This window comes from Balaenoptera acutorostrata (genome assembly GCF_949987535.1).
Source record: "Balaenoptera acutorostrata chromosome 6 unlocalized genomic scaffold, mBalAcu1.1 SUPER_6_unloc_3, whole genome shotgun sequence".
NCBI lineage: Eukaryota > Metazoa > Chordata > Mammalia > Artiodactyla > Balaenopteridae > Balaenoptera > Balaenoptera acutorostrata.
In genome coordinates this window covers 312,988-331,240 of record NW_026645492.1, presented here as the reverse complement: position 1 = coordinate 331,240, position 18,253 = coordinate 312,988, and the positions used below count along the sequence as shown (strand labels likewise).

The following is an 18,253-nucleotide window of genomic DNA, read 5'->3' as shown; positions in this document are numbered from 1 at the left end:
ACTTTCATGAAAGATGATACAGTAACACTTTAGCACATAAGGAGCCACTGCTCCAGTGAAGAAAGGATTCAAATCTGATACAAATCTTCAAATTGAGGTGCTAATATATTTGCCTAGATCAAGCACTAGGTATTATTACATGAAGAGCACATGTTTGTCTCCCATGCTGGCCAACAAAATGGGCTTGATCTGCTCCCCCAACCAAGGGCAGAGACCTCTCATACATATGCAGGACATAACAGGGAGGAGACATTGTTGGATAAGAACAAATCCTGATTACCACGCCTAGAACAGTGATTCAAGTTGTGTGCCCCACCTGTAGTGGGCCAGAAATACATCTTTCATTCTCACAACAAGAAGGGCACTTTTGACAGGGGAAGGAAACAAAAGAAGACTTCTAGAGAAAATTACAAGTATTGAGATTTAACAAGGTGCGGATGAGTGTGTAACACTCACTAAATTGAACCCCTGGGTCTACAAATATCATCATTTACGTCAAATAATCACCATCAACAGCGGCTGAAATGTCTAACACTGGCTTCAGTCCTTTTCAGAGACTTCAGTCCTTTTTCTTTTCACTGGGGAGTAGAGTTAGGGAGGACAGCAGCTACTAGCTATAGCTGGTACTTTACTTATATGGGGAAAATAATTCAGCTGTAAATTAACTTCCAATTGTGTTGTTCCTTAGTCGGGAAAGAGTGAACATTACTCCTCAAAGTGACATGCGATCCAGGAGACAGATTTACAATACTAAATATGCAATCAAAATACTGACATTTTCTTATTCAGATTACATCTCTTCTTCCTCCCCGCCCCCCCAAAGATCTGAAAGTTCATAAACAAATAGTAGATGCACAGGGATAATCCTAAAACAGAGAGCTACTGCCCTCTTCCACTTGCGGCTCATGGTAGGAAGTGAGCAAACCAACCACTGTCTGCACAACAACTTCTGGAAAACAGGGCTCTAACTTGGAATCTATAGTCTAACTTTCCTCTTGCATTCCATTTAAGAGGATAACTCCATTAGAATAACACTTTCATCTTGACTAAATACAAAGAGTTCTAGAAGGCAGACCAAGTAGAGATGCACAATTTTTAAATATCAGGTCCTAGAGGATGCTGTCCATTCAAGTTGTTTTATCTGCAAAAAGACAGAGAATAAGAGAGAAAAAAAAAAAAAAGCCCATGTTTTTGGCTATTTAGAAACATTACTCTCGCCCTGTGTAGACTCCTCCTGACTTAAAATTTCCCATTAATTATAAAGATTCATGTCAAAACATGGATAATTTCTGAGATGTCAAATGTTTCAACCAAGTCCTGTATGAGAGTATGTCTTATGCCAGAACCTCACCCAGGTTGACCCCCCACCCCCACCGCGGTCTGACTAATTTACTACTGAGAACCAGTTGTAAATAGAGGAAAAATGTCAGTGTATCCTTTTGGGGAGAAGATCTTTACCTTTTTAAAAATTTACATACAGTTCTCATTATTTTATCAGGGCTTAAGAATATTTCATTTTTGTTAGTTTTAAAGTCTTGTCTGAAAAGATTACTTGAGTTCTTAAAACACTTCTTAGGAATAAAAGGTTAGCGATCAAAAGACTTGAGCAAATGCTGGTGTTCGTGATTTCTTGTTGGTAGCCTAAATCCCATCCTGCTGGCAAACTCCTCTTTAGAATTTCTCAAATGATGGGACAGGACAAAAAGAACCCTCTACCTTGATTTATGTAGTAACAAATTTCAAATATGGGTTTGAAATACCTTCCTTGTATATACATCTACACATACAAACAAACACCTCCCAAATATTCGAGAGTTAAGGAAAAATCCAATTGGTCAAATTACCTAATCTAGACTATAATAAGATTCATTCACCATTACTTCTACTGCTCCAAAGGATACTGTCAAATGAGATTAGCAAGCAATTATCAAACACAGTTTGTGTACCCTCTATGAATCTTTAAGTCTGCAAAGACCTTTAAATACATACTTGACACTTGAACAACTATAGTAGCCATCTTTGCGGTGATCAAGGACTCTATAGTATCTAAAGTGTTCTTAGCCATGCAAATTTACATAGGTACTCTTAACTTACTGAACTTTTAATCAGAGTACTAAACACATCTAAATAAAACAGAGGCTGAAAAGTGAAAACTAGCATTGACATTTGAAGAGTCAGCCAGAGACCCAGACGAACTGAGCTTAGAGATATATTCAATTCAGAAAGGGCTATCTGCCTGGATATTCAGACATGGAGCACCTCAGAGCATGTGACTCTTAAAAAAGATGCTCAGTATGAAGAACATGATACCTCTGGGGATTTCAGGGAATAAAATACAAACAGAAAATAAAGAAATATCAAAATAACTGATCTTGCAATATCCTGTAATCACAACTAAGGAGACAAGAAAGGCAGCACAGCACTCTGCTTCTCTTCTAAGGGAAGGATTTTTGAAGCCATGTTTCCTTTAAGTAAGAGTGACCTCTGGTGACTTTTTAATTGCACCTCAGTGTACTATGTTAAATTATTCTACAATTCTTGTATACTAGCAAATCATTTAGTACTACATTTTTAATTTCTTAGCAAAGTGATAAATGCTTTACTGCACGACCTAAGGATTTCATGTAAATGCCCCCATTGTAATTAATTCATGGAAATTGTGCCCAAAGCTAAATTAAAATTCTGTCTGAAACACGGGGCAGTATTTTCTTAAAGGAGACTAAGGCTCGTTTTCAGGAGTGGCTCATATAATATGGCATTAAATGAGCTGATACTAAATGATGACAACACAAACTTATCACAGCCTCGGGGCATATATGGATGAATGCTGGAAGGGTAACTATTTGTACAAAATGCTTTTCACTTTAGCACAAACTTCCTGGTAAGGGCGGAGTTCCCCAGCCCACCGCACCCCCAGATAAAACTGGATACCCAGCAGCAAGGTCGGTTTCTAACATGCCTACTAGCACTTTCTTGAAATGCATAATAGCTTGCCTTACTCCCTACAACCTGATTTTAAAAAAATTCTTGAGGGGGATGGGGTGTGGATGTAGGACTAAGGGGGCTTTCTTCCAATCCCTCAAGGAAAGAAAAGCCCTATGATGGAGATTTCAATCTGAATAACACTTTGAAAACTTTTTCCGATTTCCAGATTAAAATGCCTTGAGGTCGGCTGAATCAATTTGGCTAGCATCTTTAGATCAGACTCGCATTGCCAGTCCAGAACTGAGAGGTTAATACATCTTCACTGAACCAACAAAATGAGAAACACAGCACATCACAATATACAAGCATGTGCACTTGCAAATGAACCTGAATGGCAGGTTATGTTTTCCCTTTAAGCAAAAGCCTTCTAATTCTGAGGGGTCTATCCTTCTCGTAATTCTGGGGACTAACCAGGTTTGCCGCCTGGGCTCTGCTGCGGAGCCTGCCCGCCGCTGCAGCGCCCGAGTTCTTGGTACCCGATTCCGCAGGGCGCCAGCTGCAAACATCTACGCTAATGCAGGACCCGGCCAGGTCGGCCAACGATTTCCTTTCTGACATAAATCCTCCAAAATGTAGTCATAGTAAAAAGAAAGAAATGACATATTGGCATGCTCTTCTCTCCTCATCTCCTGCTATCCTCTATCTCTGGTCTCTCTCCGCCTCAATATTCTCATGCTAATTTTAGGTTTTACTAGAACTTGAGCTTTCTCAATGAATATTCAAAACAACAGCACACAGACAAAATTCAGCTCACAGACAAGTCAAAACAGGCTTTGTGTATTACAGACTTGACAAGTGGAAAAACCATTGTAAACCATCCTATCCAAGCGTGGGGACTTTGCGATGGTTTTTAAATGCCTCATTTTCAGAAGCAGACCAGTGATTCCATTTGTAAAATTCAATTAGTTTTTTTCAAAAACACGAATTCTCAGTTGACAGTATAAGTTTTAAAAGATTTGCTGTACTCACAAGTATTCCCTGCTGCTAATGTACTCCAGGGCTGGGCAGACAAAAGAAAGAGCATCCTGAGACAGGCTCCCGCGGCGGAGTCCGTGTTCACAGTCGCCGGCGCTCCCCACCCCAAAACCCAAGGTGTCCAGACAGCTGCTCTGAGCCGGAGTCTGCAAGCTCCCTCCCGCTCGGGGTAGCTAGCGCTCCCTCCTCCGGGCTCGGCGAACCCGCGCAGCCGGCGGGGCGGGAGCCCCAACCTGCAGCCACACCCCCACCCCCACCCCCACCCGCTGCAAGCATCTGCACTTGCAAATGAACCTGAACCCACCCACACACACACACTTCCATTGCTCTATTGTTATGTCATTGACATAACTGATGAAAACTAGTTTCCTTCATGTCCATACACACATTGATAGGATTAGGTTCATTTTCCTTGCATTGTCATTGCAATATGATGTTATTCCTCAGCTGGAACTAGATTAAAATTTTGCATTTGTATTTTTCATTTCCATGTGGAAAATGAAATCTTTTTTTTGCCTGTCAGTCTAAAACCACTTTGAATCGTAAATTGGTCTCCCATGGTAAACCTTTAAGACCTCTTTTTTTTGTTGCTGTAACCTTTTCTACATGGTGGACTTTATTAGTTACATTAATTAAATAACAAATGCCCACCTTATTGAGCTGGGTATGCTTTAATCCACAGGCACAAATCAAAAGAAAGAAATGATTATACCATTAGAGTTAAAAAACAAAAAGCTTTGGTTGATTTGTTTGTAAAGAATGGTTTAAAGGAACCTAAAGTCGTTCCTTTGTTTGAAGGCTTAAGTAATTGTACCTGCCAGGTAATTGACGAGAGGGAGGCCTCTCACTTACCACCCCCTTTTGTGTGTTTCAATTACTGGGAAGGTTAATGGTGCTGAACAGCTGAGGTATGAAGGCACCTTTCATTATCTTCCCCATCAGAAGTCCCCAGAGCCCGTTCACCTTCCCTCCTGTTTATGGGAAAAGACACAGTGTTCTCTCACAGCCCAGAGTACATGAGAACCAACTTCTCACAGCCTAGCAGATCTTTGCCAACATTTTCTGGAAAATAATTCTGCCCCTTTCAGAGCCAGCGTGCAATGTAATTTGAACTCAAATACCAACATCATTTAGAATGACTGAAATCATACCTTGATCTTGTGACTTGTATAGTCTCATTCTTCTAAATTTTAACTTTAATGATGCTTATTTATTAAGCAAGTACAGAGTATATGGGCAGAATTATTCTTTGAATATTTTATATTGAATGAATTGAAATAATTGGGATGTTAAAGGACTAGGGAATGATAATGAACATGTATGCACTGAAGCATTTACTCTGTACTAGGTAGGTTCTCTTCTGTATCATATCCCTTTAAGACCCCTCCTCTCTGAATATCGTCCTCCATGTTGACTCCATCAGGATTCACTTACCTAGAAACAATAGGTAACCTGTGACCAGGGCAGATGTTCAGGGAATGGAAAGGAAATTACGGCTCCACCAAACCTCTCTTGCACAAGTACAGATGTGCTTGTATTTAGCCTGAGACAAAAACTTTGTTCCTTTTCCTTCATTATTGTTCCTAACATGCAACAAAGGCAATCGTAGGAAAGGCAGTGTGGCCCTAAATTCCCCCTCAGCTGATCTTTAAGAACTTCAGACATTTTCCAAAGAAGATTTTGATCTAGGGAAGGACATCAAGCTCCAAATTAAGGTGGACTATGTGGGAAAAAGGTCACTGGGATAGGGTTGCCAGGTAAAATACACCATGCCCAGATAAATTTGAATTTCATATAAATATATAGTTTGGGAGACATACAATCAACAAACATAAATCTGGCAACCTAACATTGCACTGCACCGTATAGATAGATGGCAGATGATTTTAAAAAGGAGGGTCATGGGGATATAAGAAAAGAATGTGAAACTCAGAGTTTTTTCTAGGGTAAGGGTCAACAAATTGGCATGAGGTCCAAATCTGCTTTGTTCCTGTCTAAACAATGTTTCATTGAAACACTGCCACACCCATTCATTAAGTACAGTCCAGGGCTGCTTTCACTCTGCAGTGGCAGCGTTCAGTAGTTCCAGGCCCACAGAGCCTAAATATTTACTATCTGGCCCTTTAACCAAATAATAAAAAACAAAAAGTCCCAGTTAAACTGCTAAAATTACAATTGTCATTCTAAATACTCACTATTTCCCCTCTCTGAGGAAAGGCTTCTTTCCATAGGCATGCCTGATATTATAAAGCTGAAAATATGTAGGCTTTTAAATAAGTAATATTATTCTACTCAATGGATTTAAACATAAGGCAATATTGTCACTTCAAGAAAAATAAAAAGAGCTTTGAGAATTTTTTCCATATGTCCATCCACATTTGTGTTTCACAACTCCAGACCACCTAATGCAAACTTTCATTTCTCAGCAAAATGAAGCGGAGAATATTACAAAAGACTCAGCGATGTCAAATCCAGCCACCAGTTAGATCTTCCAATTTTCAGTACAACATTTCCTGCCAGATGTGGCTCAATGTGGCTTAAAGAAGCAATTGTTTAATTCTCAGGTGGAGAACTATTGTTCTGGAAGAATGAGGGCATTATAGGATTAATCTCCAAGTGGTAAGAAGAAAAGCTAGGTTTACAAACTCTGTATGACTCTGTATGTGCCAGTGAGTAGCTGGAAGTAAGCGTTCTACTGGAAGATAGGATTTTGTTCCTCAGGAAACCAACACACTCCTGGGACCCTGGGTGGAAGCCATTTGATGGGTGGATAGCATGAGAACGGTCTGGCAACCAAAGTCACCCCATGCTGCTGATGCAGACAGCTGGCAGAGACAAGATACAAGTTCACACAGTCACTTGAGGCTTTAAAACCTAGTCTGCAAACGAAAAGTAGAGAAGAAAATTCTATTTCTAATCTACCAGTGAAAGATGTGCATTTCATTTTCAGATTATGAAAGTATCGAAGGAGAAAGGCTGTGCTGTCATGAGTGACAGTGCCTCGGCCGCCAGGACTCCAATCAGAGGCTCAGTGATAAGTGAGAGTGAGCCCAGACTACTGCCAACGCCATGGCCAGAGACCGAAGAACACACGGGGAGGGGTTTCCTAATTGTGTATGGTAAATAACCCTGCATACAAATCCTCCAAGCCACGATCTGGGTAGTGTATTAGAGCAAAGAAGTAACAAAGAAAACAGGCAGGTTGACATTGAGGAGAGAGGACCAAATCAGTTTCAATAGACTTGAGGCTCTGTGGACCTAGGGAAGGAGAGGGTACAGAGCCCCAACAGGATAGGAGACAAGGAAGGCGTTGGAGCTCTGCTCCTCACCAGAGCTCTCTAAATCTCAGTATCCACATTTTAAAAAAAATTTATTTATGTTTATTTGTTTTATTTTTGGTTGCCTTGGGCTCGTGGGCTTTCTCTAGCTGCGGCAAGCGGGAGCTACCCTTTCTTGCGGTGCGCAGGCTTCTCATTGCGGTGGCTTCTCTTGTTGCAGAGCACGGGATCTAGGCGGGGCCTTCAGTAGTTGTAGCTTGCAGGCTTAGCTGCTCCGCAGCATGTGAGATCTTCCCAGACCAGGGCTCGAACCCGTGTCCCCTGCATTGGCAAGCAGATTCTTAACCACTGCGCCACCAGGGAAGCCCTCAGTATCCACAGTTTTAATATGAGAATAAAATCACGTGTATTTTATAAAAACACTTCCTAGAAAATGGTCACGGCTAGAAATATCATGAGACTTCAATAAATGGCTTATATTTATAATTACTAACAGAAATAAATACAAGAATCTAATAAGAATATGTTTTATAACCTAATGCATTTTGGATCACTCATTTCTATCCCAAAGATTTAATCTATACCATCGTGGTCTCTAAGCCGTAGTTTATATTATATTTGCCACGAGTTGCTGTGACCAAATGTGACTGTTTTTAGTCCTATAGTTCCTGTAGTTTCTTGTTGCAGTGTTACAAACTAATGTTTCCCAAAAGTAATTTTTGTATGAATAAACAAATAAAAGTGAGAAGCACTCCTATGAAGCCCTTATTAAATATTAAAGGATAAACAGTTCTAATTTAAAAATAAAAGAATTATAATTTTAAGTGCAAATTTGACTAATTGTGCTTTTCAAAACTACTGTCAAATATTTTTCACAACAGTAAGTCTTAAGTTATGATCAAAAAATTCCTTGTGAAATCACACCTGACAAAATGAACCCTAATAAAGTATAATATCTCCTATCTAAACACATTCTTAAATAATGATTTCAATTTAAAATAAAGAAATTATCAGATTGGGTTGGAATTTGTCAGTTGGTTCTCTCTCCATGAAGCACCGCTAAGTTTTTTAAACCTCCATCAGCGAGTGAGAACACCACCTTGGCAGAATCTTAGCAGTTATCAGAAGCAGGAGTTGTGGGAACATATTGACAAGATTAGGGGTCTGAACTCCAATGGTTTAAGGTGGATTTTCAAGATGGGAATCTGACTGGGTTTGAGCAAAACTCATGACATAATAGTTTTGCTTTTGTGCTACAAAGGCAACTCAGTAGAGAAAAGATCGTCTGTGCAACAAATAGTCCTGGAGCAATTTGATCCTTGTGTAAACAAAAAATAAATTTTCATTCATATCTCACACTTTATACAAAAGTTAGCTCAAAATGGATTGTAGACCTAATTGTAAAACCTAAAATTATACAACTTTTACAAGAAAACATAGGAGAAAATCTTTGTGACCTTGGGTTAGGCAAATATTTCTTTGATATGACACTAAAATCACAATACATAAAAGAAAAAAATCAATCAACTGGACTTCATCATGATAAAAATGTCTGCTCTTTGAAAAAAGCATTCACAGTGAAGAAAATCGAAATAGGAGCCATGGACTGGAGAAAATACTTGTAAGTAACATATTTGATAAAGAACTTGTATCTATAAAGAACATATAAAGAACTCTTAAAACCCAATAATAAGATTTGAACAAACCAAGAAGAGATTGAATTAGTGATCAAAAATATCCCAACAAAAGAGTCCAGAACCAGATGACTTCACTGGTAAATTCTACCAAACATTCAAAGAAGAATTAATACCAATCCTTTTCAAAATTTTCCAAAAAATGAAGTGGAAACACTTTGAAACTCAGTTGAGGAGGCCAGCATTACCCTGATACCAAAACCAGAAAAGGACGCCAAAAAAATAAAATCAATAAATGGCTCATAGAATGACTAATAAAAATAAATACAAGAATCTAATAAGAACATGTTTTATAACCTAATCATTTTGGATCACCTATTTCTTTCCCAAAGATTTAATCCCTGATGAACAGTAAATATAGATGCAAAAATCCTCAACAAGACATTAGCAAACAAGATTCTACAGTAATTAATAGAATCACATACCTGAGCAACTGGGATTTATTCTAGGGATGCAAGGATTGTTCAATATCCACAAATCAATCAATGTGACACACTGCATTAACAAAATGAACAAAACATTCTAAAATTTGTATGGAATCACAAAAGACCCCAAATAGCCAAACCAGTCTTGAGATAGACGAACAAAGCTGGAGGCATCATGCTCCTTGATTTCAAATTATATTATAAAGCTATAGTAATCAAAACTATGATATACATTGGTATAAAAAAAAGATACATTGATTAATGGAACAAAATAGAGAGACCAGGAATAAACCCACATGTATATGGTAAATTAATTTGTAACAAAGGAGCCAAGAATATACAATGGGGAAAGGACAGTCTTTTTAATAAATGGTGCTGGGGAAACTGGACAACTACACGTAAAACAATAAAACAAGACCAGTGTCTTCCGCCATACACAGAAATTAACACAAAATAGATGAAAGACTTGAATGGAAGCCCTGCAACCAGGTTTACATAAAACTCCCAGATGAAAACATAAAAAAAATCCTCCTTCACAAGGATCTTGGCAATGATTTTTTTGGATATGACACCTAAAGCACAAGCAACAAAATAAAAAACAAACAAGTGAGTCTATATCAAATTAAAAAGCTTCTGAGCACCAAAGGAAATAATAAACAAAATGAAAAGGCAACCTATGGAATGGGAAAAACTATTTGTGAACCACATATTTGATTAGGAGTTAATATCCAAACTATGGAAGGAACTCATGCAACTGAATAGCAGAAAAGTCAAATAATCCAATTAAAAAATGAACAAAGAATCTGAAAAGACATTTTTCCAAAGAAGGTATTCAAATGGCCAACAGGTAGCACATAAAAGATGCTCAATATCACTAATTACTAGGAAATGGGAATCAAAACCACAAGGAGATATCACTTTACACCTGTTAGTATGGCTATCACCAAAAACATAAGAGATAAGCATTGGCAAGAACATGGAATAAAGGGAACCCCTCTGCACTCTTGGTGGGAAAGTAAATTGGTATAGCCATTGTGAAAAGCAGTATGAGGTTACTCAAAAAATTAAAACTGGAACTCTCATGGGATCCAGCAATTCCACTTCTGGGTTTTTAGACAAAGAAAATAAAAACAATAACTCGAAAAGATAGATGCACCCCCATGTTCACTGCAGCATTATTTACTATAGCCAAGATATGGAAACAAAGTGTCCACTGATGAATGAATGTATATAAAAAAAGTATATATACACAATGAAATATTATTCAGTCATAAAAAAAGAAAGAAATCTTGACATTTGAGATAACATGGATGGACCTTGAGGGCATTATGTTAAGAAAAATATGTCAGATAGAGAAAGACAAATACCATATGATCTTACCTATATGTGGAATCTAAGGAAAACAGAAACAAACAAATAAACAAAACAATGTTATAGATTTAGAAAACAAATTCGTGGTTGCCAGAGGTGGGGGATGGTGGTATGCATGAAATAGGTAAAGGGGATCAAAAGGTACAAACTTGCAGTTATAAAATAAATAAGTCATTAGAATGTAAACTACAGCACTGAGACTATAGTTAATACTGTATAGCATATTTGAAAGTTGCTAAGAGTGTAAATCTTAAAAGTTGTCAATACAAGAAAAAACAATTTTGTAACTATGTATGGTGACGGGTGTTAACTAGAATTATTGCAATGATCATTTTGCAATATATACAAATTTTGAATCATTAGGTGTACACCTGAGACTAATATAATGTTGTGTGTCATTATACTTTAATTTTTTAAAATAATAATACAAATTTAAAAACCCACCTTTTGAAAAAGTGGCCAAAAATTTTGAATAGACACTTTACCAAAGATATATGTAACACAATTTAGCACATAAAAAGCTATTCTATAGGATAGTCATTAGGGAAATGCAAACAAAAGTCACAATGGTATTCTTCTACACACCTATTAGATGGCTAAAATTAAAAAGATTAATGACAGCAAATGTTTTATTTATAATGCCTAACCTGGAAACAACACAAATATTTATCAGTAAGGGAAAGGATAAACAAACTGTGGTAAATCCATATAGTAGAATAGTGGATAATAAAAATAAATACATTATAGATAAGTGCAAGAATGTGGATTAATTACATGATAATTATGCAGTGGAAGAAACCAGGTAAAAGACAATATATACTGTACGACTCTATTTATATAAAATTCTCTATGCAAATTAACCTGATGTCTAATGGCATCATGTCTAATGGTCAGTTGATGGGAAGAGCAAAGAGGGGTGGGAGGGCAAGTTTATAAAGGAACAATAAAAATCTTTGGGGAAGGCTTCCCTGGTGGTGCAGTGGTTGAGAATCTGCCTGCCAATGCAGGGAACATGGGTTCGAACCCTGGTCTGGGAAGATCCCACATGCCGCGGAGCAACTGGGCCCGTGAGCCACAACTACTGAGCCTGCGCGTCTGGAGCCTGTGCTCCGCAACAAGAGAGGCCACGATAATAAGAGGCCTGCGCACCGCGATGAAGAGTGGCCCCCACTTGCCGCAACTGGAGAAAGCCCTCGCACAGAAACGAAGACCCAACACAGCCAAAAATAAATAAATTAAAAAAAAAAAATGCCACCTCAAAAAATGCCACTTTGGCATAAATATGGTTTTGAGCTGAAAGCAACTGAAAATCAGCAGATGCAGGAAGAAATCTTCCCTCCCCTTTTCTCCCTAAAAGCAGGGCATGAATTTTCCCTGAGACCGGGGCCCCCTCGCCCGAACCAGGAAGAAGAGAGTGACTCTTGTCACCAAAGGTGGAGAATGGGCACTGAGGTGAGTCTACATAAACAAACCTTATGAAAATAGCGCTTATCTCCCAGCAGTTTCCCCATTCATTTCCTACTCACTTTCCTCCAAAACCCCTTTCCTTTCTTAAAAATGGAATATAAGCTCCCAAGTCTAACTACTTCTTTGAGTTTCACTTCCTTCCTGTTGGACTCTTTCACACAGAAAATATTCATTAAAATAATTGATGTTTTTTCTTCCATTATTCTGTCGTTTGTCAGTTTACTTTGCAGGCCCCTACGAATAAACCTAAGAGGGTAGAGGAAAGAAATTTCCTCTCAGACATTAGCAATGAAGGGGAAAAAATGTTTTAGTGGTGACATGGGAATGAACTTTGGAGTTGGTCAAATCATCACAATGGTCACATCAGTCATCTATGCTGAGCAACCCTCCCTTGTCATTCTTGTCCTGCCTCTATTTCTCATGATATCTGGTAGCACTGCAGTGCCCAGGAATGTAATGAGCTCTCTCCAAGGTGAGGCCTATATGCAGATATTATTTTATAAACTATTTCCAGAATCTTGTTCAGGGTAAAACCATACAATTCATGTTCTAAGTTCGAAGGCAGCTCAGCTCACAGAGAAGACCTTTGAGAAAGCACAACATGCTTACGGGTCTCTGGCATGGTATCAATGTCAGCCTCTAGACTGTGTCAAAAGCAATTCTGCACTCCCTCGTATTGACCAAACATGGGTAAAATACCTCTTCTGGTGCTTCCTTCTCTCTGATGATATAGCTACCTGGGAGCCTGTAAGAACTCACTAATACTATGCTTTCTAAGAGCAGTTTCTGCTCTCACTCAAAATTGTATAGTTTTTCTTTAATCATGTGGATAGCTTCGAGATTAGTTTTTTGGTTTTTGGTATTTTTTACAATGGGATAACTTGATAATATATCTGAGAATACCCTTCCCAGTAATTCTAGTCTCCTTGACATCAGTAAGATACGGAAGAGAAAAACCTTTGTAAAATGGTGCTAAGGAAAAGTATCCAAAAGACTGAAAAAAACTAAAGGGACTTTTGCCTGTTCTTTCTTAGTTATGCTAGGGTTTGATTATCAGGCCTGCCTGCGGATTATCTGAATCTCTAGGCATGTACCTTTGCATCTTTGTTTAACTTGTTATTTACTATTGGTAAAGGTATGGTGTAATTCTGAAGGGGTTGATGTTAATTGGTACCTTGATTTCTGTCAGATAGCAATACAAATAACGTCTGTTCAGTAGGGATGCAAATGATTCCTTTCTGATGGAAAATACAATTTCCAAAATTCAGAATGTTAGCTGATTTTCCCTACAGAACATTAGCTATTTTTTATCTAAAATCAGTAATCCTATTTAAGAACTCTTCCAGCTACTATAAAAGCTTCCACCCCATTTAGTTCTTTTGAATCAGCACTACCATCATGCCAGTTCTCTTATTAATGGGTTCATTAAATCTGTGCCATATACTCATTTTACATTTGCATGAGAGTCATGAGTTTAATTTATGAAAATGATACTTTGACAAGGAGCAATTGTGAGTAGCACAATGTGCACCAGTCAACAAACCATGGGCACACAAAGTAAGGGCTACCTGCATGGACATACACACCAAAAAAACTGATCACTTTCAAAGAGTATCTCTGCTATCTTTTCCCTGCTTTTATTTGGGTTCATAAGAGCTCAGATTTCCCAATATCTAGTAGATATGTTAAGTTTCTCTGTTAAAAATATGTAGGCTTATATTTGTTTTAAGCTCATATATTATTTTTAATCAAAATTTTGGACTCTGCCCTTTTCCATAGGATAGTTAGTGCCTAGTGATTTGAGGGTGGGTCTGATAACAGGCTCCTATCCAAAGCTGAGATTTATTCTGGAAAGTTTAAGCCTGCAGCTCCACACTGTAGGTGTCCTTACACCTACAACACTGAGGTGTCCTTACTCACCACCACCTCCCTGCCCTGCTTGTTCCCGCTGTCTGCCTGGAGAGAACCCTGGGGAGAACCTCCACCACTGCCCCACTCTTCCTTCTTTTTTTTTTTTTTTTTTTTTTTTATAAATAGGTATTTTTTTTATAGTGGGTAATGTGGAGACTTCAGATGAAATAGATTGAGAAACTGATTGGAAATTGAATGCAAACTAAGACCCCTTGACTGTTACTGAAATGAATAGCCCAGTTTGCTTTTTTTTTTTTTTTTTAAAGAAATTCACGTTCTTTATTTATTTATTTATGACTGTGTTGAGTCTTCGTTTCTGTGCGAGGGCTTTCTCCAGTTGCGGCGAGTGGGGACCACTCTTCATCGCGGTGCGCGAGCCTCTCACTGTCGCGGCCTCTCTTGTTGCGGAGCACAGGCTCCAGACGCGCAGGCTCAGTAATTGTGGCTCACGGGCCCAGTTGCTCCGTGGCATGTGGGATCTTCCCAGACTGGGGCTCGAACCCGTGGTCCCCTGCATTGGCAGGCAGATTCTCAACCACTGCGCCACCAGGGAAGCCCCCCAAATGTTACTGTTTTTAGTCCTATAGTTCCTGTAGTTTCTTGTTGCAGTGTTACAAACTAATGTTTCCCAAAAGTAATTTTTGTATGAATAAACAAATAAAAGTGAGAAGCACTCCTATGAAGCCCTTATTAAATATTAAAGGATAAACAGTTCTAATTTAAAAATAAAAGAATTATAATTTTAAGTGCAAATTTGACTAATTGTGCTTTTCAAAAGCTCCTGTCAAATATTTTTCACAACAGTAAGTCTTAAGTTATGATAAAAAAATTCCTTGGGGGCTTCCCTGTTGGCGCAGTGGTTGAGAGTCTGCCTGCCAATGCAGGGGACACGGGTTCGATCCCTGGTCTGGGAAGATCCCACATGCCGCGGAGCAACTGGGCCCGTGAGCCACAATTACTGAGCCTGCGCGTCTGGAGCCTGTGCTCCGCAACAAGAGAGGCCACGATAGTGAGAGGCCCGCGCACCGCGATGAAGAGTGGCCCCCACTTGCCGCAACTAGAGAAAGCCCTCGCACAGAAACGAAGACCCAACACAGCCATAAATAAATTAATTAATTAAAAAAAAAAAAATTCCTTGGGAAATCACACCTGACAAAATGAACCCTAATAAAGTATAATATCTCCTATCTAAACACATTCTTAAATAATTATTTCAATTTCAAATAAAGAAATGATCAGATTGGGTTGGAATTTGTCAGTTGGTTATCTCTCCATGAAGCACCGCTAAGATTTTTAAGCCTCCATCAGCGAGTGAGAACACCACCTTGGCAGAATCTTAGCAGTTATCAGAAGCAGGAGTTGTGGGAACATATTTACAAGATTAGGGGTCTGAACTCCAATGGTTTAAGGTGGATTTTCAAGATGGGAATCTGACTGGGTTTGGGCAAAACTCATGACATAATAGTTTTGATTTTGTGCTACAAAGGCAACTCAGTAGAGAAAAGATCGTCTGTGCAACAAATAGTCCTGGAGCAATTTGATCCTTGTGTAAACAAAAAATAAATTTTCATTCATATCTCACACTTTATACAAAAGTTAGCTCAAAATGGATTGTAGACCTAATTGTAAAACCTAAAATTATACAACTTTTACAAGAAAACATAGGAGAAAATCTTTGTGACCTTGGGTTAGGCAAATATTTCTTTGATATGACACTAAAATCACAATACATAAAAGAAAAAAATCAATCAACTGGACTTCATCATGATAAAAATGTCTGCTCTTTGAAAAAAGCATTCACAGTGAAGAAAATCGAAATAGGAGCCATGGACTGGAGAAAATACTTGTAAGTAACATATTTGATAAAGAACTTGTATCTATAAAGAACATATAAAGAACTCTTAAAACCCAATAATAAGATTTGAACAAACCAAGAAGAGATTGAATTAGTGATCAAAAATATCCCAACAAAAGAGTCCAGAACCAGATGACTTCACTGGTAAATTCTACCAAACATTCAAAGAAGAATTAATACCAATCCTTTTCAAAATTTTCCAAAAAATGAAGTGGAAACACTTTGAAACTCAGTTGAGGAGGCCAGCATTACCCTGATACCAAAACCAGAAAAGGATGCCAAAAAAATAAAATCAATAAATGGCTCATAGAATGACTAATAAAAATAAATACAAGAATCTAATAAGAACATGTTTTATAACCTAATCATTTTGGATCACCTATTTCTTTCCCAAAGATTTAATCCCTGATGAACAGTAAATATAGATGCAAAAATCCTCAACAAGACATTAGCAAACAAGATTCTACAGTAATTAATAGAATCGCATACCTGAGCAACTGGGATTTATTCTAGGGATGCAAGGATTGTTCAATATCCACAAATCAATCAATGTGACACACTGCATTAACAAAATGAAGGATAAAAATCATATGACCATCTCAATAGACGCAGAAAAAAAGCACTTGACAAAATTCAACATTCATTCAAGAAAAACTCTCAACAAAATGGGCATAGAGGGACCATACCTCAACATAATAAAGGGCTTATATAACAAGTCCACAGCTAACATCATACACCATGGTGGAAAGCTGAAAGAGTTTCCTTTGAGATCAGGATCAAGACAAGGATGCCCACACTTTTATTAACCAAGGAGGTGAAAGACCTGTACACTGCAAACTATGACATTAATGAAAGAAGTTGAAGAGGAAACAAAGAAAACGATATTTTGTGCTCATGGGTTGGGAAAATTAATATTGTTAAAATGTCCATACTACTCAAAGCAATCTACAGGTTCAGTGCAATCCTCATCAAAATTTCAATGGTATTTTTCACATACATAGAACAAAAAATTCTAAAATTTGTACGGAATCACAAAAGACCCCAAATAGCCAAAGCAGTCTTGAGATAGAAGAACAAAGCTGGAGGCATCATGCTCCCTGATTTCAAATTATATTACAAAGCTATAGTACTCAAAACTATGATATACATTGGTATAAAAAAAAGATACATTGATTAATGGAACAAAATAGAGAGACCAGGAATAAACCCACATGTATATGGTAAATTAATTTGTAACAAAGGAGCCAAGAATATACAATGGGGAAAGGACAGTCTTTTTAATAAATGGTGCTGGGGAAACTGGACAACCACACGTAAAAGAATAAAACAAGACCGGTGTCTTCCGCCATACACAGAAATAAACACAAAATAGATGAAAGACTTGAATGTAAGCCCTGAAACCAGGCTTACATAAAACTCCCAGATGAAAACATGAAAAAAATCCTTCTTCACAAGGATCTTGGCAATGATTTTTTTGGGTATGACACCTAAAGCACAAGCAACAAAATAAAAAACAAACAAGTGAGTCTATATCAAATTAAAAAGCTTCTGAGCACCAAAGGAAATAATAAACACAATGAAAAGGCAACCTATGGAATGGGAAAAACTATTTGCGAACCACACATTTGATTAGGAGTTAATATCCAAACTATGGAAGGAACTCATGCAACTGAATAGCAGAAAAGTCAAATAATCCAATTAAAAAATGAACAAAGAATCTGAAAAGACATTTTTCCAAAGAAGGTATTCAAATGGCCAACAGGTAGCACATAAAAGATGCTCAATATCACTAATTACTGGGAAATGGGAATCAAAACCACAAGGAGATATCACTTTACACCTGTTAGTATGGCTATCACCAAAAACATAAGAGATAAGCATTGGCAAGAATGTGGAATAAAGGGAACCCCTCTGCACTCTTGGTGGGAAAGTAAATTGGTATAGCCATTGTGAAAAGCAGTATGAGGTTACTCAAAAAATTAAAACTGGAACTCCCATGGGATCCAGCAATTCCACTTCTGGGTTTTTAGACAAAGAAAATAAAAACAAGAACTCGAAAAGATAGATGCACCCCCATGTTCATTGCAGCATTATTTACTATAGCCAAGATATGGAAACAAAGTGTCCACTGATGAATGAATGTATAAAAAAAAAGTATATATACACAATGAAATATTATTCAGTCATAAAAAAAGAAAGAAATCTTGACATTTGAGATAACATGGATGGACCTTGAGGGCATTATGTTAAGAAAAATATGTCAGATAGAGAAAGACAAATACCATATGATCT

At 37.8% G+C, this 18,253-nt stretch overlaps 1 protein-coding gene across 14 annotated transcripts in view; it reads right to left on the bottom strand.

Moving 5' to 3' along the window:
- The window catches only part of LOC130706600 (V-type proton ATPase subunit B-like), a 123,508-nt gene that overhangs the window by 93,230 nt on the left and 12,025 nt on the right, over positions 1–18,253 (bottom strand). For 11 of the 14 annotated variants that reach the window (XM_057539266.1, XM_057539268.1, XM_057539265.1 and 8 more), the window contains exon 1: positions 3,955–4,184. The exons of 1 other annotated variant lie outside the window; for it this stretch is intronic. Coding sequence is in view for 10 of the 13 variants with exons in the window: in XM_057539265.1 (XP_057395248.1) it covers positions 3,955–4,009 (55 nt within the window). In the remaining 3 variants the exon portion in view is untranslated. Of the gene's footprint in view, positions 1–3,954; positions 4,185–18,253 lie in introns of those variants that run through there. 2 more of the 14 variants (XR_009006799.1, XM_057539270.1) reach the window with 2 other exon arrangements.